Source organism: Podarcis gaigeae (genome assembly GCF_964106915.1).
Source record: "Podarcis gaigeae genome assembly, chromosome: 4".
Taxonomy (NCBI): Eukaryota; Metazoa; Chordata; class Lepidosauria; order Squamata; family Lacertidae; genus Podarcis; species Podarcis gaigeae.
In genome coordinates, this window is record NC_139677.1 from 66,722,242 (window position 1) to 66,746,728 (window position 24,487).

Genomic DNA, 24,487 nt, shown 5'->3' on the forward strand with positions numbered 1-24,487 from the left:
AGCATTGTGGTCCATCTTCCATGTCCCCACCTCCCACATCCACTTTAGAGTAGAGAGTTGTGATTAAATGGTCTGTAAATCGTTCTAAACAAAACGAACGTAATATCATTTTTTAAAATTTTCTCTTGTCGCCTGGGTGTGAAAAAATATCCTGACTGTGTAGTCTGCATCTGATGAACTCTAAGAATTCCAGATAAACCTTCAATCTCTTGCACAACTCCTTGCACCAATTCCCTGCGGCTGCTATTTCCTCAGGACTCCACCTTCACATACATTTCAAGCTGCTTCTTGGTACATTGTCAGAAGGAGTTTGGACAAGAGTTTGTGATGGTGTGGGTGATATTCAACAAAGCTTTACTAAAAGCAGACTTGCTGAAATTAATTGACCTAACCTAGCCATGTTCATTCATTTCAGTGGGACCACTCTGAGGAAATTTTAGTTGAATAACACTCTGTGGAAGGAATTCAACATTGCCAGAGTGCTTGCTGGATGCAATCATTTTCCCTCTTCTCCCTCCACACATTGTTTTGGGTGTTCTCCTGATGCCTCCAAGTCAATGGGGGGGGGAGTGGAGGGAGCTGGAGCTGGGGGACAGGAAAGCGGGGAAGCCCCGATGCACTAGTAGCCCTGTGTACGCTGCCCTAAAATATTTCTAGCACAGGACTCTTAGCAACCTTAGCTTGGAATTATTGTTGATTGTGCTGAACATTCCTAAATGGTACTGTGCTCTTTGATCTCATCATTAGCCACTTTCATCTGCTTTCCCATCCAAAGATGGCAATGGCAGATGTATATACATCTATCAAAACCCTTTAGAAATTTTCCATCTCGGAGTCTCTAAAGGCAAGCCACTGAGTCACCAACAATTTGCATCACAAGTTTTTAAAGTCAGGCTGTACAAGATTCCTACCTTGTGTAGACCATAAAATGCTTACAGGCACAGAAGCCACATCCTTGATCTTTATCCAGCTGTTATTTCGTTGCCTGCTCCATGAAGAAATTACACAATAATAATCTCCTCTGTCTGCTTCAGAGGTCCACTGGATTCGTAAGCGGAAGGTGTCCACAGTTGGTTTAGAGAAAATAATTTCCCCATTCTGGGCCCGGTGTTTGCTTCTGTCCCCAACTACCAGCGTCCAGTCTGCATCCATGGTGGCAAGAAGTTCATCTTTCACTACTTCATCACTGCGCATAGGTAATCGGTAGTACCATGAGACAGTGAAACGCACATTTGTTTCAGTGTTCTGCGCCTCTGTGATCCTACATTCCAATTCTGTTGGATCTTCTGCATACTTAGGTGTTTTAGTCGCATTCAGAAACACATGGTAAGTTGGCTCTGCGGAGCATTTTGAAAAGCAGGGAGACAGACAAGGAAAGGAAAGTATGAAATAAAGACCAATTCAGAATACAGGCTACATTTTCACATTTATCATTTCAGAACGGCAACATTCTTTTGGCATCTTGCAAGTCATGGCATAGGATGGGGCATTTACTACTTAGCTGGTGACAGTGGACCATGTAATTCCCAGAAATGGAGTATCTTCATGGCATGCAGCCCCAAGTCAAACAAAAGGCAGATTCTAAAGCCAACATTTAGTAAGTCACACTATACTGTAGGAATTTCATAATACAACATTCTGGTTACAGAACACTGCATTGCAATTGCAAAGTCTGCCTCTCAGGGAAATGTTTCATTTTAATGAACATGCTCCCCATTTTGGAAGGGCATGCCAAGAGCGTGTCAGGTTTCTGTACACTGCTTTACCATTCATTTTATTGCCCACTTCAGCGACCTTGGCAGAGGAAAGCTGGCACTAGAGCAAGCCAATATTGGAGAGCATCCCACATTTACTTGTTCCTGGTGTTGAATGCCAGTGCTAGAAACTGAATATACCCTTCACGTTAACTTTACTGGGTTTTTTTAAATACAATTTCTGACAGTTTCATAATCACAAGTCTGAAAGAACTATGAAGGGCCTACTTTCTGCTCTTAGCAACCATATTTAGGATCCCAGAAAAGAAGAAATACAATGCAATAACAATATTTATAAAGGTAGTGGAGGGAAAGGTAGTTAATGAGCCACAAAAAGGGTTGGGTTGGCCAATCATACCTCACCTTAATAAGTCAAGATCTGAATGAGGCTTATGGATGCACACACAGTTCCCTTGCTCCCCGCTTTGCTACAGTTTACTATTTTGTCCAAACAAGGAAACTATGGTTAACAGTTTCTGAACAAGCCAGGATATGAAAACTTAGTTTGAAGTTGGATTGAAGGGAGGAGCAAAAGAGCTGCTCATGTGCGGCCAAAAGGCTTGTTCTTGGCTCAGCATAATGGTATATGATAATCTGAACCAGCCCACATAATTCACTGGAGCAGCTTGCTTCCAAACAGAAGCACCAACAACATTTTCATGTCCTCATTAGGAAATAGAAGAAAGTTGAAGGTAAATGGGATGTCAGCTAATCATATCCGGCATTTGGAAGACCTATAGGGAATAGGATGGCTGGGGCAAGTTTTGGCTTTGACAGGAGTGCTCCAGCTAGTCTCTTCACACTGACTCTCAGACAGAGGATTTAGCAGGAAGGAATAAAAGGCTTGCTGGATAAGCCTCATTCCTGCACTCTTGTCAGCTGTCAAAGAACAGCCTTGCTGACAGTTCAATGACTTAATACCCTGCCAAGCTCTCAAACTTCAATCAAGTAGGAGGGGGCTGCTGTTGAATTTTGGATGCAGTTTATGTACTACAGATGAGAATTCCTCTCCTGCTTTTCCCACCCGCAGGCAATGTAAGATCATTTGAAAAACATTTTGCTCTTCCCCCTTAACCTGCATCAAAATAATTACTAATTTGGGATGCAAAGGCGAAGAAATTCCCACTGACCAACAGAATACTTTCAGTGCAGAAAAGAGGCACCCTATTCAAGGCAGCTTTTAAAGCTATGGATGCTTTCCAGATAATATTGGTAACAGAAGTACACTGAGTGTACAGAATCAGTGGCACCTCTCTGTTTAGTTGCATTCGATGGGATGTCTGTTGGATGAAAAGAATGAGAGACAAGCTCTCTCTCATAATTAGGCCTACAGCAAGCAGGATGGAAATCATTAGGCCATATTGAGATTTCCTTTCCTTTCCTTTAAAAACTTGCACAGCTTATTCTCCTTCCTCTAAGGCTATAATTCTAAACTAACCTATTAGCCTATTGAACTCAATGGCTGCATTTACACATAGTGCTAAATACTAACTGAAGTTTCATAAACCATGCTAGGTAGTGCACAAGGGCTGTTTCACTATTCTAGTCCTTGAGGTAGTGCACAAGGGCTGTTTCACTATTCTAGTCCTTGAGAGCAGAGAAACAAATAATAAAAAGGCAGCTGGCTTAGTTTCATCCAAATCCAAGGTTGTGGTTTGCATTGCCCAAACAAACCACTAGCCAGGCTTACACTATTATTTGTTATCAGCTTATACTCCTGGGCTTGCTATTAAACGGTAATGCAGCCAAAGAGATTTACTTGCAGATAAACATGTTTAAAATTGGATTGTACAAATACTGCAGAAGTGGATTTTCAGCTGTCTTGGCTCTCTGAAGTACAAGAGATGCTGTGGCTGTCAGGACTGGGTTACCATCAACCAGATCTTGACTGTGCTACGATAGCATTCAGAAGTGTATATGCACAATGCTTGAATTTCAGCAGAGTATAAGTAGAAATGCTTGCTCCCACTGCTTGAAAGGCTGTCAAGAATCATCTGGCTCCTAATTGCAAAGTCAAAAGCCAGAAACTTGATTTTTTTAATTATCCTCTAAGAGATGCTGACACGTCAAGGCAAACTCTACAGAACAACATGGTTCTTTAGAAATTTGTGCTAGGGTTTCAGTTTTCCATATCTCTCCTGCCTGGATGCTCATTTCCTAGAACATCTGCATAAAAAGCAGATCTCAGTAGCTTAAGAGTTCAGCCAGGAAAACAGAGTTAGTGAAAACACATAAAGTCAAAGCAGAATATTGGGGTGAGGAAAAATGAAAAACAATGTTTTTGTCTAGACAAACTTCTGGTTCACCTCCTAATCTTTCTATATGATATAACGTCCATTAAATAATAGAAAGTGATCTATATTATTTTTAGGATTTCCCCAAGGAAATCTGGCAGATCTGACAATGGGTCTGAAAGAACCATTATAGTAGTGACTGTGGGATTAGTCCAGTCATCCAAGCCACACTCAAGAACAACAAATCAGAGCACAAGAAGGTGTCTAGATGAGTCGCTGGACTACCTGAGACCAGATTCTATTATGCAGCTTTGCCAAACGATACTATCTTCCTGATAGAAACTATAGATGTGGCCTTCAGAACAAGTGTGCATTTGACTATATTTTTATTTATCAGTTGTTTCCCTTCCTATCTCTTGTCTTTGGAGCAAACACATTTTATTTTGGGGGTTTTTTTAAAGAAGAACTTAAAACAGTACGGAACATTCCCAGCTAAAAAAACTGAACAATTTTGAATTTTGTCTTTGGATGACTAATGGGAAAAATTACATTGCTACAGAGAATGGCAGCCCATGTATTTTCAAGCAGGCTGCTAAAGAAGACCGAGACTTAACAACAACCAGCACTGCATAAGTCTGTTTTATGTCATGGCAGGTCCTGTGGGGATTTCCAGCTTATATATCCCACCAACACTACCTTTGGGCTTGTTGAAAGCTTTTGAATGTCCCCTCTCTCTTCCAAGACAGGGATCACTTTAAATATTAAGACTATTCCATCTTTGTGTTCTTTTAAGTCAAGTTAAAGAGCCACGTTTGATCAGAACAAATGTTTCATTTTAAAATGTTTTCTCAGGACTGATACAATAGACACAAAAAGGCATCCATGAAAAAAGCCCAGGATGGCTGGTATAATTAAGAGACCATGTTGGACACACCACCAATGAGCATGAACTGGTAAGTCTTAAAGGGTTTAGCATTTTTAAGAACCACATAATTTTCTTCCAACACAGAGTCCAGGGCAGGAGGGATCACTCCTATTGAATGCCACTTTCTGTTCACTTCCATATTGTGGTATAAACCCAGGATAGAAAACTTGTGAACCTCCAGAGGTTGTTGGGACTACAACTGCCATTATCACTTTGCCACTGGGTCATACTGGCAGGGACTGATGCAAGTTCAAAGCACACCACCTCTGGAGGGCCACAGGTTCCCTATCATTACACAAGAAAAATTATCCATCAACTTTATAGCATCACGACCCAGCTACTCACCTAATGCCAACACCTCCACAGTGACAGGCACAGATGTCCTCTCTGCTACCTTGTGCCAGCTACCATTGTGCTGTGGCACCCAGAGAGTTGCTTGGCAGTAGTAGTAACCGGAATCTTCAGTGCTCACATCACGTACCAATAGGTGGTAAGAACTCCGATCCACATGGCTGAGGCTGATGAGGGTAGAATCACTAACAACAGAATCACGGTCTGCACTTAGCAAAACCTGAGCTTCTGCCATGGTGCTATCAGGTGATTCACTGAAGTACCACCTGACCTCTGCTTGGAAAATGCCACTTCTGTCTGTTGTGAAGTTGCAGGTAAGGTCAAGGGAGTCCCCCTCTGTCACAGATACATTGCTTCTGGTGATAAACACACCTAAAGCTTTTGGCAGGAGGGAAGCAAGACAAAAAAGTGTTATTTTCAACTCTTTAATACAGCAGATAGCCTAACTGTTGGCTTCTACTGCCTGCTTTTTTAATTAGTGGCCTACATATTTACAAGCAAAACTCACATATATTATTGCTGAACTATAGAAAAACAGGCAGTGAACTTTTTCCCCCAAGTTTCACTACTTATCTAATTTTATGTTCTGAAGCAAATCATTGTGCAATTTCAGTTTTCTTAGAATAAAAAACCAGCTACCTTTGCCTTGTGCAGGGAAATGCAAGGACACAACAAATTTTTCTAATCAAATTCACTGTCAATCCAGCTTCACACAATTTACGTCTAGCTATGACATCGTTCCAACAGAAGGTGTTCCAAATGGCTCTACATTTTGCTACGTACAATTAATCCTCCCGGGGGAGAAAAACACCTCACATGCCTACCTACTCCAACATAACAAGCATTATAACTTCAAGCACAGGGAAGATCAAGGGGGTCTCTCACCATCACAGAGATGTTGTTTCTCATAATGAATACACCTAAAGCCAAGACACACTCCCAAAGGAATACAAATCAGATTTTACAAGCTAACTACTATGAAGAACTGAACCACATCTGAATGATTGTTGTGGCATTTTCAAATTCTCTGTGTGGTGATTAAAGGATTTCAAGTCCAGTATGAGCATACTTGCAAAAACATATAATTTCATTTTGCTGCCAAGAAACCAACTTGCTTATTCTTCCTTCTCCAGAATTACCATTGTACACATTTTGCAGCCTGGCATGATCCATCAAAGCACATGCATTGCACACAGGTATATTTAAACAAAGGAAGGGGAACAGTCATTTAAAGACTACTGTCTAGTAGCTAAGCTATTGGGGGGGGGGGGGAGTTGCGAACTTAAAACAACTGTAGATTTAAATTCTCCTTTAGCCCTAGGCAATCCCCAAAGCCAGGTAACAAGACCTTTTACACAAATATCCTATACAAACTACTGAAAAAGAAAAGAGTCCTCTGTTATGAAGCCTAGGTTTTAAATAGATTCCAAACACAACTATGCAGTAGGTATTCAAAGAAAATACAAATATCTAAGTTCTTATTTGCAGTGACTTCACAACATATCTAACACATGTACTGAGGAAAGTACACACTGTTAATATATTATATACTGTGCTGAGATACTTAAGGGAGCAGCCACTATGGCTTTACACCAAATGTTGGTGGCCTGCACATTCTGTCCCACAGCCACAATGGTGTTACAGCATAGATGCTGATACAGGCAACATCATTTCATGAATACCGCATGCTCACCTGTTGGCTGCACCACAACATTTGCTATATCCACAGCCTTCTCTTGTATCTTCTGCCATGAAGCATCTGCACCTTTAACCCATTCACTCACTCGACACCTATAGGCACCTTCATCTGTTGGAAGAGCTTGGGACACAGACAAGCGGTAAATGTCATTGGCCATGGCATCTAAACGCACATCTCCACTGATATAGCGCTCGTTATACTCTGAACCAGGCTGGAACTTGCCCTCATGCGTCAAGGAGAGAATTTCTTGCCAGGCAAACCCGTTTCTGAATTCCCAAGACACATGCAGATGTGTGTGTTCTGAAGAATTTGTGGACGCTGAGCAGCGCAACTGAAATGCATCTCCTTCCGATAAGTTCCAAGTAGATGTGGAGCGGGCTGTTGACCTACCAACGGTTAAGCCATCCGCAATCACTATTCGGAGAAAAGAAAGTTATCAAGCGTGTGGGTTATAATAAATGGCTTTACATAAAGCAACGATGAAACAGAGTCAAGCTGTGGTAGATTGTCATGAAAGAGATGACTAATTATGCAGCATAATGAGTACGCTGAGCCAAAACAAATCACTCACATTGGAAAACATGAGCAAAAAAGTGTTTTCACACACCACACTTTCTCCCTTAACTCAATCAATTATTCAGCTTCAGAAAGACCTCCACCCACAATTACCTCTTCTAGTAAATCTATTAGCAGAGAAACTTCCCCTTCCAGTATACTTGGTTTAGAAACAAATGTCAGCGAAGAAGGGTGGGGGAGACTGGAATATAACAGGAGCTATTCTGAGCATTTTGCTTTTTTTATAAATTCAAATGATCCTGTTGAGATAGTCACCAACCCACTGCTTCAATTAAGCAAGCACAGGACAATGCTGTGGTACCAATGGGACATGGGGCACTGTCCACCTTCAGGTTATACAAAAGTGCATTTGGCTAGATTGCATCTACTCCAGCCATTTCACGTATCGCTTGCAAAATTACACTAAGACCCAATACCAATTGTAAATACCCCTCACCCTTTAGAAGTACCTTTGACTTCGACTACAGCGTTGTAATTTCCCTGAACGACAGAATCTGTGCTGGGCGTTGTGCATCGGTACATCCCTTGGTCAGTGGGGCGGATGTTTCCAATCACGAGTTCCACAGAGTTGTTGCTGTTTCGCCTCAATGTGATCTCTTTACCGTCAACCCGATCTTTATATTCCTGAGACGTGAACCAAGGGTCCCAAGTACTCACTACTTGTACAAATCTAGAGTCCGGAGCAGAGATTCTAGAGAACTCCCAGTCAAAGTTCTGCTCGCTGGGTCCTTCATATTGACTAACGTTGCATGGAATCACCACCTCTGTGCTCTCAACTCGCACTAGAGGACCTGCAGGCACCTTCACAATACGCCCGTGGCAGGAAGCTAGGGGGGGAAACAAAGGATTGTAAGTTAAAATTGCAAGAGAGAGAGAGAGAGAGTGTGTGTGTAATACACACACACACACACACACACACACAACACATATACATATGCATAAAGGGAGCCATGGGGAGGCAGGAAAGTAAAAAGGACACTATTGTTTGCCGTTTAATTGATGGTATATTGGAATGCTTAAGGTGAAAATGTTTGTCAGTGAATTAGGAGAGTGCGCAGTGGGTTGAAATGGCGGAAGGCAAGATCAAATTCTTGCTTAGTTGTGAAATGCAATGGGTGGCCTTTGGGACATTGCTCCTCTTCACTACATCCATATTCGACTTGTCATTGGATGCCATCTGGGATTGTGAATACTGTCAGCCACAATTTAAGAATTCTTGTTCTTTCCACAAACATGATTTCCTTGATCCTCCCTTTCATCTGCACTATGTACAGCTCCACTTTAGAAGAGTTAACAAAACTGAGTCAAGAATTTAAAAGAGTCCAATTACCACCTCATCTAGTTTGCAGATGAAATGGTGTGTCTTGTTTCAGAAACAGAAGTCATTTGAAATGAGCTGCCTGGCCATGGCTGAAAAGAGAGTCACCAATTCTGGTGATATTCTGGTGTCTAGATATTCTGAAGGTTTTAACCATTTTGGTTAAAGAGGCATGCCACCAAGGGTTTGTTTGCTTTGCAGCATTTTAATGTTTTAGACATCTCTCATCAGTTAATGCTATTAACATTTTCATTGCTGTGATAAGTTGGGGACGTAAGTGATTATTTAATGTTAACAGAAGAGGAAGTTCAAAACTGCAACTTTGAATCAAATTACAAAGTATGCCTTGTGCTTTTCTTCTATAAATAGCAATCAAAGAATTTCTCCATAGTAAAAACATCCTGGAATCCTATAGACACAAAAGTATCATCTATCGCATTTCAGCAGTGTTGCAATTTGAATGATTTCACAATGCTTGTGTTTTTGATGCATGATCATGTAAATATATATGAAAGACAAAAAGCATGGAGTGGGAGAGAGGGAGAGATATCTGCCCCCTACAGCCCTTGAGCTTTCATTGGAAGAATGACACCCACATTTTGGGGGTTCAAATATTTCAAATGGAAAACACAAAAGAAATGCAACCCTTATCTCCCATCTCAGTGTTCACTGGTGTCAAGCATCTAGAGCTGCTGCTGGAGAGACAGGGAGCAAGACGACATACAGGGCACTAAGCATACCCTACATAATCCATTGTCTGTAGCCATGCCCCATGGCAGAACTGCATCTGTTTCTGACTGACAAAGACTCACAAGTTAGGGATTTACATAATGACAAGACCTGACTAATAACTCAGGAACAACCTACAATGGTACCTCGAGTTACAAACACCTCAGGTTACAAACGCTTCAGGTTACAAACTCTGCTAACCTGGAAGAGTTACCTCGAGTTGAGAACTTTGCCCCAGGATGAGAATGGAAATCGTGTGCCGGCGGCGCAGTGGCAGCAAGAGGCCCCATTAGTGAAAGCACGCCTCTAGTTAAGAACAGTTTCAGGTTAAGAACAGACCTCCAGAACAAATTAAGTTCGTAACTAGAGGGACCACTGTATTACAGGACAGCCCTAGAAGAGAGTGACAGAGCCATTTGTTGTCCATCCAAATCACGCCAGTGTATCAACAGCTTATCCTGGGTAATTATATCTTCTTCACCCAGGCCTTTGGTGGTAGGGAAGCATTTTCTTAGAGACAGCCCCCACCCCACCCTAAAACAGCTGCTTACCAGCTACAATAGACACAAATATAGGGATCAGACCCTGGAGCAAGGACAGATATGTCCACATATCTACTCAGGCAATACTATTACTGGACCTAATAATGTCAGCTATGACATGATCTTTCACATACAAGATGTATACAGTGTGAAAAATGCTAAGCTGCTGTTCTAAGAATGAAACAGTGTAATAATTCTCTAGTTGTAAATTAACACTGTATAGTGGCCAGTTCTGAGGCCCAGTTTAGGAAGTATATGAAGTAGCATCAACAGGAAACTCAATTTAAAATCAATGATAATTAGCCTTATATCTTACTGATTTAAATCACTTTGGTCTGAATCAATTCACCCTGCATAGAAGAACACTGAGCCTCATTAAATACGTTAGCTGCTCCTCACAAGTCCTAAGGGTTTCAGTCAGCCATGTGGAAAGCCAAAACCTCTTCTGCCTTGCAGTGGGCTTGTTTTGAAGCCCAAAAATCTCCAAGAGCTACAAATGGGCTTTGGTAGGATCTCTCATTTCCTAAGAATGCTAAGCAAGCACTGCTTTTATTTGCAGCTCAAGACTTTCCATAAAAGGAATAACCATTTCAGCTGCAGAGATGCTTCAATTTCAGCCTCCAAACAAAATCACTTTAAGGATGTCTAATCCCACACTGTCATGTGCGTGCTGGGTTTCTTGCAGGACTGTCACAGTAGCACCCCAAAATGCTGCAACAGCTCAACAGCAATTCTCAATACCACAACAGCCTTAAACATAGACACAGTTTCCCTAGACAATTAGGGCTGGGGAAAGCCGTAGGATAAAGGTGTGGAAACCAGTATTACATCAGCTTTCTTCTCCCAGGAAAACAAGCAGGCAGCTGAAGAGGAAGCGTTTCAGCAGCCTTCAAGGAAGGCAGGGTGGGTCTGGGAAGGCCCATGGCAGCACATGAATGGACAAGTAGCAACTACTGTCACCACCTAGATTGGACCGAATTAACTTTACTCTCCCTGATTACTTCACAATATTGTGGTGAGCACATGAGTCCTTTATTCCCTGTCTCCTGTTTCCTTTTCTTTCCCTTCTCCTTGAGTGTGTGGTTTCCGTGTCTGTGCTTTCTTTGAGCGTGTGGCTCCTTTGGCTGTTTTATTGGTGGCAGTTAGCTGAGAGGCAGCAGCATAAACCGGCTCCTGACTCCTCAGCACTTCCATTGAGCAGCCGTGATTCTGGCCCACTCCCTGGTACTTCCAACAGTAGATCTGACTATGCAGTTACCTATCCCCGCCCTGCCAGCTCAGTCTCACAGCAAGCTCAGCAGCGGACAGCGATCTTTCGTTTGCCCCCAACATGCTGCCATGCCAAGCGGCAGCTGTCAACAACTCTAGCCATCTTGTAGCCTTGTCACCGACCAGCAGGCCTTTCCAGCACCCTCTCTTTCTCTCGCCTTGTCCTACCCACCCCTCCCTCTCAGACAACTGCAGCAGGCCATTTTGGGCCAGACCTTAGGAGCTGCCACCACTGCTACTGCCCAGCTTCCCTCCCCCTCACTCCTTTCCCCTTATCCCCAAGATGGGCCAGGTTGGGCAGGGAGAGATGAAAGAATGGGGGAGAGAAGGAGGTCCCCACGGGAGGTCTACCCTGTTCAGTCCCACTTCCTGTATTCTTAAAAAAAACCAACCTACAATTCCCAGGAGACTGGGGGGGGGGGGATGCCATTTCCTTATTTGCCTCAGGTGAGAAAATGTATTTGGATGGCCCTGACTCTAAGACAGGCATCCCCAACCTGCGGCCCTCCAGATGTTTTGGCCTACAACTCCCATGATCCCTAGCTAACAGGACCAGTGGTCAGGGACAATGGGAATTGTAGTACAAAACATCTGGAGGGCCGAAGGTTGGGGTGCCTGCTCTAAGAGAACTTCCTGGGCCAGAGATGGGATGGCCCTCCAGGTGTCTATGGACCACATCCCTGGCTACTGGTCATGGAGTCTAAGAACAACTGAGAACAGCAGGTTCCCCATCCATGAGTTAAGCCCTGCTCAGTCACCAAGGTCTTCTTAAGCTCTGGCATGTTTCTATATATTTTTCATTGTTCCCTTCATTCCTGATTTGCTCTTCAACCCAGACTCCTGTTTCCTTCCCATGACTGCTGGTTCCCTGTACCCAGCTCACATCAGACTGCTGAACCCAGGCCCTGAACCAAGGTTCTTTCGTTTACCCGGTATCCTTATAGATTGAAATGCAAGAGACTGAACTTGGAAGCTTCTACATAGAAAATTATGAATTTTCTTCTACATATATAAAATTACGAATGGTGTGTTGCCATCCAGTGAAACTGAATGGTGAGAGATTCAGGACAGACCAAACAAATACTTCACAAAGTACACAGTTAGAATTATGGGATTTGCTTCCACAAGATGTAACAATGGTGATCAACATCGATGGCTTTAAAAGGGGAGGAGACAGATTCATGGGCAACGAAGACTATCAATGGACTGTAGTTATGATGGCTGTATATCATCTCCAGTATCCTGAAAGCCAGCTGCTATGAGAAATGTGTGGTAGGGGTCTATTGTATTCATGTGCTGCTTGTGGGTTTCCCTTGGCCAATGTGGGAACATACTGCTGAACTAGAAAGGACTTTTGTCTGGTCCAGCAGAGTTCATCTCGTGTTATTATTAAAGCATATGTTTTTACCAGTGAGCTATGGCCCCTTGCTGCCAATAATTATTTGACAGTGACAATAATTATTTCTCTCCATTCTATGAAGCATATGCTGCACAATCCATTCCTGTCGATAATGGCCTCTGTTTCACTGAACTGATTATTCCAGTGTTACCTCTGACAACTATGATTCAAGTCACATATGATCAGGATCCCATTCTGCAGGCCATCAGGAACATTAGCCAATATTAAAAGCAGGCACGCAACCCATGAGAGTTTTCTGTAACAGCCCAGCCAACCAATAAAACAGATTATTACATCATCTTCACCACAGCATTTCTTGTAATGCACTTTCCTCAGGGCATATCTAGCCAGACACAGAAATACATTTTGCAAGGACATTTATTTCTACTGTACATCTACATAATGCAGCAGGGTTAATGCTGTGGGAACCAGAGATAACTTCACAGTTCATATGCCATAATATTTTTAACCTTGGTGATGTAATAATCCCAAGTACTTTGCATGTGATTAAATAGAAATCTAATGATACAAACTGCTAAAAGGGGAACATTTTAACTTTGAAAAAAGTAGAAGGGGTACAAATAAGGTAGGAGATACAGGGTTTTGGAGGATTTGCTGAGTACCACACATCAATAATTTTAGTTTCCAGTTTGAGCCACACAAGCATCTCAAAGAACTATAGCATTAAACTATAGCATTAAAACAACTATAGGGAAGCTGACAGGAAAGTCCAGATTTTACCTATCAGCCACCCTTTAGCTGACACTGTCCTCATAAAACCCGTTCAGTCAAGTGTGTTCTCACTAGTAAAGAATCAAGCTGCTTGCCGACAGCTTCCACCAAATCAACATTTAGTGCAGAGATGTTCAATGTTGAGGCTAAGGAGAAAGATTCACACACAAAAATACACACACACCCTACCACAATCAGGCACAATCCAAATATTCTGGGGTTGACAATAGTTTTTTTAACAAAAACAATCAAGTGTTTGATTGAACACATAGTGTTCCGTGGTTCTCACAGAAGATGCTCACATTTCTAACAAACAGGAAGTTGCATTTTTCGTTGGGCTGTAGATTGTAGTTGCTCATCCCCAAAACAGCAACATTCCAAAATGGAAACATCAAAGGAATTATTTCTAACAAGGCCTGCATATTTATACAAGGATTAGCAGCTTCTGTTCAACCTACCATCCTTGCAAAGGTCAGTAAGGCTCTCTTCTATGTCAACTAAAGCACTGAATCTTGAAGCACTTGGTGAGGAGGGGGAAGCAAAAGGTTATTCTGCCTTCAAAAGGAAGAGAGGAGGAAAAGAACGCTGCTTATAAGAATTTTCTGAAGGGTTTTAAGAAAATTGAATCTGGCATAAGAAAAGGAATTAGCTGCTGTCTATAAATGATTCAAACCTTCAGGGTTCTGTCTGATTTAACTCAGATTTATCCACAGTACTAACAAAACAACTTCAGGTATATTACACAGCCAATATACTATGTTGCAGAGTCTGACTAAGTCAAAGACAACATCCCCACCCCGCTTCCTTTTCCCTCCTGTCACCTATGCCCTCCCTTAAAAGATAAAACACACCCCGGAACAAAATGTGAACCATTATTGCAAAATTTGTTGAACCTGAATACCAATGCCCCAATACGTAAAGCACACACATTAATTATAAAAGCTACTTCTTCAGAATAAGGGTTCAATTAAAGTGATAGTGGTACATACACTGGCACAAACACAATTTTATAAATAAGCATCCAGTATGTTTTAAAAGCATATTATACTATAACATGAAAAATAAAATACGAAGTGATCCCCCCCCCCCCGCCATGACCCACTTAATGAGCCTGAGGGCCACACATATTGCCTTCCCTTGCATTAGTGATTTTTATCCTTCCCAACTCTGGATATTTTAAAGCAGCAGCACATTCTAAGGTTTGCATAAAAATCTCCATACAGGTTATGAGGTGTTCATTTTTCTGTTGCTGAGTGAGCTCTGTTCCCCTCAATTGTATTCCCTCAAAAGCACACATATACTGCCTTCAGATTAAAAACTATCCTACTGTATCTACCTCCCCCGTCACCGAGCCAAGTGGACTATCCACTTTTGTGGTTTTCCCCCAAATGCATTGTAGGTTCATCTGCTCAAGCGTTCGTTCAGCAGGGCTTTGGGGTTTTTTTAAGCCCCCTTTGAACCTTTTTTAAACCCAGGGCCTGTAAAGGGGAGAGATGTTTTCTGCCGCTTGTGTGACATGGGAGGCAAATTCTGTATGCGGGGAGGTTGACTATAATTATACAAGGTGATGTAGGAGCTCCTCAAGTTCACCCTCTTTTTATGAAAAGCAGAGGCAGTGGCAGAAATGCAATCAACAGCTGCATTCTACCCCCAAGAATGTCTGATTAGGAACAATGCTATATCAAAGGGGCATTGTTGGGGGGAAATGATGGTTGCCCCCATGGGCTAACTACCTCCCAATAATGCCAGTATTCAGCAGTGGCATTCAGACACAGACACACACACATACACACACACACTTTCTGAGTGAGTCTAGGCCAAATACTCAGCCCAACTCTTATTAAAAACTGCTTTGAGGCATCTCCATGACTGATGCCAAGGGTTGGCTAATCAGTGCTTTGCAAATCCTGCTCCTGCTGAAAGCAAGAACAGTCTGCAATGGGGGGTGGGGGGAAGGGTGCATATATGAGCAAGATGCATCAAGTATCGTTCCAAAGCAGGCTGACGGCTAAAGTTATATACATCTGTATACACCTTAAAATGCATGCACTCACCCGGCCACTCCGGGTTGTATGGCTACTAACCAAGAATCTGAACACAATGCATTTTGTATTTAAATAACAACCCTCCATTTCATTTTGTTATAGCATGTTTTCGTAATAGCGTCCTCTGTACCAATTATCTAGAGTACATTGCTTTCTTGTGCTCATAATTTTTTAGCCATGCTATCTATCCTTTAGGTCATTTGCAAATATGATAAAAGCCAATCTCTTATGCTCTTCCATCATGGTGAAAATAAATTCAGAAAAAACTTTCTGACAGTAAGAGCTGTTCGGCAGTGGAACAGACTTCCACGAGAGGTGGTAGACTCTCCTTCCTTGGAGGTTTTTAAACAGAGGTTGGATGGCCATCTGCCATGGGTGCTTTAGCTGAGATTCCTACATTGAAGGTTGGACTAGATAACCCTTGGATCCTTTCCAACTCTGAGATTCTATGATTCTATATGAAAGGCACTAAGGCTACAACTGGCTTCTTTGGGGTCAAATGAAAAATACCTTCAGTAGGATCCTATATATGTTTATTCAGGTGCAAGTTTCATTTAACCCTACTCCCACATAGGATAGCAGTCTTAAATTACTTTTCTCAGTAATTTTCAATTTCACCCCACTAACCGTTTCCAGCAATTCATTTAGATACTCCCCAAAAATTTGTTTTCCATGTCCTTCTGATATGTCACAATGCACAGTTTTCTCTATACTTCTGTGCTTGACTTGGTACTAGATGATTATTTAGGGTACTTGTTTTGTTATCTGTCACAATGCATTTCTTAACAACACCAGAGCAGGTGGCTCCTTCTTCAGTAAGTTGTGATCAAAAATTGCACTGCCACGAATATCCGAAAACACACAATTTAGATGTGCACTTGTACGCATAGTGCTAACATGTGCACATGGAGGAAACAGTGTCAAAAGCACATGCAAAGCGATGTGATAAACTCAAATGTAATTCATCAGCTCTTCTGTGGCATTGCCATCCTGTTTCTAAACTTGTTAAGAACTGACCTCAGCAATTATATCCCACCAACCTTCCCCACAAACAAAAGAAGAAGAAAAAGCTTATGAACACTACTATTTAGAGTTATAAAACTGCTGAATATAGTGGGGTTATCCCTACGGTACCATTTAGGAAGAGAATCTATCCAATAACAACCTTTACTATATACTGTGCTTGCAGTCGGACAAAAGCATGTAGAATGGTTGGAAGTCAGAACAGAATTTCAGAGAGTCAAAATTCTACTAGCCATTTGAAATACAATTGCATAAACCTGCTTTAATGAAGTATGCCTTGCCCTAACCCCATATATTCCTTCCACTTTGACCTTTAGATTTTTAATCCCTTCTTTTTGGCAGACCATTACAGCATATGGCACAGTGTCTATCCTTAAAAAGGGTCATACTCTTTCCTTGCAATGGTGTTCAGATTGCCTTGTACAGCACAGAAATGTGCCATCTTACTAGGCGCTGTGCAGCAAAAGCAGTACAAGCTCCGTTAGAAGAGCCCAAACTGGAATCTTTATGGCTAAGCTATAATCAGCCTAGAAGTGGTTAAATGCCATGCTCCAAACGTCACTTGCATACAATACAGTTTTGCTGCAGTGTTCAAGCAGGAGTTTATGTCCCAGAAGATCTAAAGAATTACTATCCCATGGTATTTGGGAAAGGTGAACAAGAGAAGCCATCTGAGATATGCATGCATTGCTCGTCCCTTGTCGACTGACTTTTCTTTTAATGGATAATGCAAAGTGCTTATCAAAGGAATTAGCCTGGGTATAATTGCTTAAAACCTATTATCTCCATCAGGCTGAAATAAAGCATATTGCATCTTAAGCAAAGCCTCAGAAATGTGATCAGATGCTAATAGTGCTAGATTCTGCTAATCCAAGTACAACTTCAATTAAGAAAAAACAGATTCCCCACTCTACCCATCCCTAATCATGTTCCACCACCAGGATAAGTTTTGGCTACTCAAACATGTTCAAAGCCCTTGCGAAGAGTGTGCTTTTCTCAGCATCCATCCTTGCAATATGGAGATAATTACCAGGGGACTTTACAAGACTGTTGCATGGCTTGCCTACATAATGGGTGATGTTTGCTTGTGGCATCCCACTTGCACAAATGCGACTTTCCCCTCATATCCCCCTAGTAAAGGTAAAGGGACCCTTGACCATTAGGTCCAGTCATGGACGACTCTGGGGTTGCGGCGCTCATCTCGCTTTACTGGCCGAGGGAGCCGGCGTACAGCTTCCGGGTCATGTGGCCAGCATGACTAAGCCGCTTTTGGCAAACCAGAGCAGCACACGGAAACGCCGTTTACCTTCCTGCTGGAGTGGTACCTATTTATCTACTTGCACTTTGACGTGCTTTCGAACTGCTAGGTTGGCAGGAGCAGGGACCGAGCAACAGGAGCTCACCCCGTTCGAACCCCCGACCTTCTGATCGACAAGCTCTAGGCTCTGTGGTTTAGACCACAGCACCACCCGCGTCCCCATGCCCCCCTAAGGTAAAGGTAAAGGTACCCCTGCCCGTACGGGCCAGTCTTGACAGACTCTGGGGTTGTGCGCCCATCTCACTCAAGAGGCCAGGGGCCAGCGCTGTCCGGAGACACTTCCGGGTCACGTGGCCAGCGTGACATCGCTGCTCTGGCGAGCCAGAGCTGCACACGGAAACGCCGTTTACCTTCCCGCTGGTAAGCGGTCCCTATTTATCTACTTGCACCCGGAGGTGCTTTCGAACTGCTAGGTTGGCAGGCGCTGGGACCGAGCAGCGGGAGCGCACCCCGCCGCAGGGATTCGAACCGCCGACCTTTCGATCGGCAAGTCCTAGGTGCTGAGGCTTTAACCCACAGCGCCACCTGCGTCCCGTCCATGCCCCCCTACATACCCCTAAAATATACTATGGTGAGTTGATGGGACTGCAGATGCTATATCACTGGCTAATATGCATGCACATTTACCGGAATATCAACAATTAGTGTGCTCTTCCAATAACCTGAAGCTATGTTTAGCTCCTTCTTTGGTTTCCAAAACTGATCATGCAAAACTAGTAAGAGAAAGAAGAGCTCTTCTCTAATCATGCCACGTGTATGATTCTTCCTTGCCAAGGGTAACAAGCTTGCTCTCAACAGCTAGAGATAAATGTGCTTTAAAAGTGCCACTTGGTGATGAAGGACCTGAAACAGACTCCATGTGACCTAATAGCAAATTGGCTCATTGCAGGGCCAGCAAAAAGTTACTTGGGTGGGGGGGAATCCACTGTGTAGAATCAGTAGTTGTTTGCCTCCCTAGTTCCCTTCCAGAAACGTGTGCTTTGCCAATAACTATTGTTAACTATGTTTAGCTCCTTCTTTGGTTTGCAAAACTGAACATGCAAAATAGTAAGAGATGAGCCCTTCTCTAATCATGCCACGTGTATGATTCTTCCTTGCCAAGGACAGCAAGCTTGCTCTCAACGTCTAGAGATAAATGTGCTTTAAAAGTGCCACTTGGTGCTGAAGGACCTGAAACAGACTCCCCGAATTGGCTCATTACAAGGCACTTCATAAAAAGCCAGCAAAAAGTTACTCTGGGGAAAACAATCCACTGAGTAGAAGAAGAAGCAGTTTGCCTCCCTAGCTTGCTTAGATGTCATGGAAAGAGAGTGTTCAATAAGAGCTGTCATAAAAGCAAAAGAAATACCATGAAGTCAGAATTCAGTGCTTCTTCCAACTACTGTACCCAGGTGACCAGCACAAAGTATACGCCTTATGAAGTTTATGCCTTGTGTTCTTCAATCACATCTGTAAGCCAGCAACAGGTCTCTTCACCCAACCATATCTTCCATCTTTTTGCTTGCTGGATATTTGTTGCTAATTCTGCAAGCATTTATTCTGCATTTGATATATCTCCTTGTTAAAGGTAGCAATATTCTAGTTCAGGGGCAGTCATCACAGGACTCTCTTAACGTTACTGGATTCCAGCTCCCACCAGCCCCAGCCTGCATGGTCAATGGTCAGGGATGATGTCAGTCAAAGCTGTCCATGGGTTTTCTAATCTCCAAGGCTGATTTATGGCAAGAACCTTCCTTCACTCACTTATGCAGAGTCTTGAACTTGTGCTTGCACAAATTTAAAGACCTTGTTTCAGGGTCTAAGGGCCTATATTTTAAGCTCTGAAGCTACATCTATTGATAGCATTATTCATTTTTAAAATTTATGTCCTATAAATTTTTCGTCAACGGGAACTCAAGGCAGATAACAAATAAAGCTTAAAACATGGTCACATCAATGATAATTAACTCCAACTTTTGGAGTGGGAGGGGCAGAATCAGCACTCAATCAGGCCTGAATGCGTTCCAGAACAAAAACTGGATAAATATGTTGAAGAAAGATGAAATGCACATAAGCACAGAGTTCGGGTGGTAGTGATCTTCCCAGTAAGATACTGATCTTGTGGAACTTCCCAATATTACAAAACTAATCAGGTTTAGCTTTGCATTATGCTCAAGTTGTGAAAGCACCAGAAAGGATTTTTAATTCTTATGAATAAAGAATTTAAAAGGTCATCCTTGCCACAAGACCTATCAAATATTTAAGCGCTGCTCACAACAGGCTATAGTCAGAATTTCTGGGACAGTTATCTAGAAATAATGTCACATGCAGACTACAACAAATCTGTTTGCAGTGATGAGTGTGATGACATCATCTGATGAGGATGACAAGGTACCAGCTTCCCTTCATCAGGACAAGCAATTATTAGTATCTCCTTTCTAACTCTTTCTCATTGCCCTAATCTTGCTGTCTCTGAAACCTCATGCAAGCCCAAACTGCAGTCATTTGTATTCAAGATTTTGAAGAACCTGGCACACTCAGGCATCTTACGCTGCAATTTGCTTGGCTCTCTAGTGCTTACCTCATTCCATATAAGGCAATCATATCCCTACCTCTCTCAGTCTCTGTGATAGAAACCATTCAAGCTTATGGGCGCAAGGCTAAATGGGTTTGGGTTGCCTGTGCAATTTGTAGCAATGGACCATCTTGCTATTTCCCCCCCCCCCCCTTAAACCGGCACAAAGCCATTTTATTAACCGTCCACCATTTGGGGTAAATATATATCCTATATATGTTTGTATTGGCATTTGTTGGCATTTGCTAATTCCCACCAAGCCAGCAAAACAACGTTAGTATTTTAAAAGTAATTGTGTCCTTTTCTATTACTGTATGCGGTACATAATCACCTCCAAGTAACATCCAGGCAGAGGGCCTTCTCGGTAGTGGCACCCTCCCTGTGGAACTCCCTCCCATCAGACGTCAAGGAAATAAACAACTACCTGACTTTTAGAAGATATCTGAAGGCAACCCTGTATAGGGAAGTTTTTAATGTTTGATGTTTTATCGTGTTTTTAATATTCTGCTGGGAGCTGCCCAGAGTGGCTGGGAAACCCAGCCAGATGGGCAGGGTATAAATACATTATTATCCCCCAAAGTAATACAGTGCTTCTGTGAACACGCACATAAAAGATGGGTTCAGGCATACATGTGTAAACATGCAAGGAGATCCATTCATTATATTCACCCATGAATAAGCCCCATTCAACTCAGCGAGGCCTACCTCTGAGTAGACATTTGTAAGATTGTGTTACAATCCATTTAAATAAAGCAGTCTATTCAAATAAGTCTTCGACAAAATGGAATAGAGGGATGGGATCAAATTAAACTTCTTTTACTTAAGAGACTCTACTAAGCAAACTATAGTAACACATGCCAACCCTAAATTACAGTTCTCAGAAAATCGCTACTCTTCCATTTATGCTAATAAATGTCCCCAAAACTAATAAATAAGACCATTATCACAATACAAGCAAAGCAATATTTCAAACACTTTGTGAACAGGGACTACTTTCTTCTGACTCAGTCCTCAAGTGCCTGATCTCTGAAACTTTACGCAAGTTTTATTTCACAGAGAACAGATGGCCTGCACTTCTCAACAGCCGGGTCCATTTACAGCTCATCTCTCAAGTTGAGCCCACCATGCTACTTTCCACTAAGAAAATCTTAGTGCATTTACATGTCTAGGTGGAACAACAGAACTCAAATCAAGAGATTAGCACTAAACTGCAGGCTTAATTCATTTTCCCATCTCTTCCAGGAGGTGCTACAGTGCTTGTTAAACTGCATCAAAAGTGAACAAAATGAACAAAGAATAAAGCAGAAGAGCAAAACAAGAACATTAAAATGCTAATAGAAATCAGCAGATTTATTTACACAGGGGGTGCATAATTCCTCCCCCCCTCCATTTGGCAGTTATACAGTGTGAACACACCTAGTCATCTTGAGCTAAACAGCAGTGCTTCTAAGCTAAGAGCAAGAAAGCAGCTATAGGCCTGACCCTGCAAACAAAAGCCTCTGTACTACACCCCATATAGCCTGTGCTTCCATATAGAGTTGCCAGGTGTGTATCATTCTCATTATGCAGCTGCAGGGAGATCTGCTGTGTTGTCGTAAGGAAGGGCCATCCTTTGTTGGAATAAGCTGCAACATTTTGAATGCAAACTTCATCCGTGTGAGAAATAAAGACACTGAATGTATACAGGATCATGCCAACAGAAGCTACCTTAGTACCAATGACTAATTGCCAACCCCCACTCCAACAGTAACACAATTTCCAATCAAAAATGCAAAATCACTGTTTTCCAAATGATTTGGGGAAACATGTTATGAGCAAATATGCACAGCAAAGCCTGGTACTTGCTTTTCTTTCTGTGCTTTTCTTAAAGAAAAGCAAATTGGGGAAGGGGTGAATTGAGCATCTTGTTTTCTCTGGGACCAATGGGCTAAAGTAAGCATTAAGGGCAAACGTTATAAAAAAGAAAGGCAACCTTGAAGATTGGGATTTTGAGTGGCAATGGAGATCCTTAACCCTTTCCCTTTATCTGCTCCAAGTCCACCCCCATAATGCCACACATAGTTTTAACCCCACGTTTCAAAGGTGATTTTGAATTCCATGGAGTTAAAGCTGTATGGAAGAGATCGATTTGGAGCAGACCAACAATGGCTAGGGTGTTCACCACCTCTTCTCTACTCAAGATCCCCACACTCAACACTGCTTACACTTCAACTGAAGGAAGAAAATATGACACAGACCAGGAGTCATCTAAGTGTTCCTAATCACTCGAACCCAATTACATTAGAAAATGTGTGTTATGGGAAGCCAGCACACAATTTAAAATTAGCATCACACCTTTGCTGCTTCTGTCAGTTGCGATTCCCTGGAACCCACTCCCCCTTTTAAAACTCAGAACGAACTGATAAAAGCCACTTGTTTCACAGTTCTGCCAAGACTATCTAGGGAAGCGCTCCAGTTAATAATGGCAGACAGAGTTCAAACTGCAAGTCAAACTACAAGTCAAATCATAGTCAGGAAATGCAATTGTTTATCATGAGCTCCAACTGAAAGCCATGACAGACTTCTTTCTTTCTGAAGCTTAAAAAACAAGAGTCCTTTCTAAGAGTACTATATATAGACACAGAGGAGCTGTATGCCTGCAGTAAGCCACCCTTTATTTACTCAACCATATATTTAATTCACATAACCGTTTTCTGAAGCAAAACTGCACCATCAGCCAAATGAAACAAAAGATCCCATATAACGCAACACCAGAGTTAGCGTTCTGTAATTCCCTCCAATCACCCGCATGGTTCTTTGGAGTTGTGGCCTAACCACAACCTCTGCAACCACCTGATGATGCATGGCAAATTGCTTTTAAAACTGAGAGGAGGTTCAAAAGCAGCTTGCAGTTAGAATTGAGGTCAGCTGTTTCAAGCCAAAAATCCCATTAAACTAGCCCAAACTCCTTGCCAGAGCTGAAGTAGCTGTTTTGACTCAAGCCATAGTTGTTACTGCTGGTATGCCAAGCAAAGTTAACCATGGCAATGCAGGATTTAGAGATGGGGAATCTGCCATTATGTGTCCTTCCCAGAAGCCCTTGGTGAAACCTGCACAGCATCTAAAGAGCCTCATTTGAATGTCTGCTACCTCCTCCCACACTCCGCTTTAAGACGTTTACAAGCCTCAGATAACCTGGACACCAGCCAATTTTTCTCTTCCCCTTGGACCATTAACCATCTGGCCTTATGCAGAGTTCTGGAGAACACAAAAGCTTGTACCCCATTTTGTGATGTTGGTTAGCTGAATAAATGTATTGGCAAAATACAGAGAGAGAGGAAGATTGCCTTTCCAGGACCTGGGGTAGCAAGAAGTTACACATACCCATCTGTGCATTTGGTTATTACCAAGAAGCAGAATTTCCTGCCTTTCCTGATATATTCCACTTCCTAAAAAGGGGGGGGGGAATTAGCTGAGAGCTACCCATTTTCTTCCTTTCCCCTTCCTATTCCCTCCCACTCAAATAGTGTTATTTACTTAGTAAGCAACTGACGTTATCTGGGAAATAGTACTACATCTGCCACCTGGGCCTGGCTTCAGATAAAAAGGTGTGTAGTAATCCTCCCCCTCTTAGCTCTTTGAATATTCTAATGGTGTTGGAGGAAATATGGGGGAGACAATGGATAAGGTAAAGAAGAGATCTTTGTAAACACCCCTTCTTCCATAATACAGTGGTACCTTGGTTATTGAGCTTAATCCCTTCCGGGTGTCCGTTCAACTCCTAAAACCATTCGAGAACCAAGGCACAGCTTCCGATTGGCTGCAAGAACCTCCTGCACTCAAGTGGAAGCCGTGTCGGAAGTTCAGCTTCTGAAAAATGTTCACAAACCGGAACACTTACTTCCAGGTCTGCGGCATCCGGAAGCAGATTTGATAGGCAACTAAGCCGTTCGATAACCAAAGTACGACTGTACAAGGGGAGAAAAACACATCCATTTTGTTTCTTGGCTGAAATGCTTTAGAACCATGTACCAAAAGCG

The 24,487-nt window shown here is 42.4% G+C and overlaps 1 protein-coding gene across 3 annotated transcripts in view; it reads right to left on the minus strand.

The window, feature by feature from the left end:
- Positions 1 to 24,487, minus strand: part of PTGFRN (prostaglandin F2 receptor inhibitor) — a 79,846-nt gene that overhangs the window by 44,368 nt on the left and 10,991 nt on the right. For all 3 annotated transcript variants that reach the window (XR_014563573.1, XM_083736393.1, XM_083736394.1), the window contains exons 2-5: positions 7,989 to 8,366; positions 6,958 to 7,377; positions 5,259 to 5,642; positions 912 to 1,337 (exon numbers count right to left, since the gene is read on the minus strand). Coding sequence is in view for 2 of the 3 variants with exons in the window: in XM_083736393.1 (XP_083592519.1) it covers positions 912 to 1,337; positions 5,259 to 5,642; positions 6,958 to 7,377; positions 7,989 to 8,366 (1,608 nt within the window). In the remaining variant the exon portion in view is untranslated. The remainder of the gene's footprint in view (positions 1 to 911; positions 1,338 to 5,258; positions 5,643 to 6,957; positions 7,378 to 7,988; positions 8,367 to 24,487) is intronic.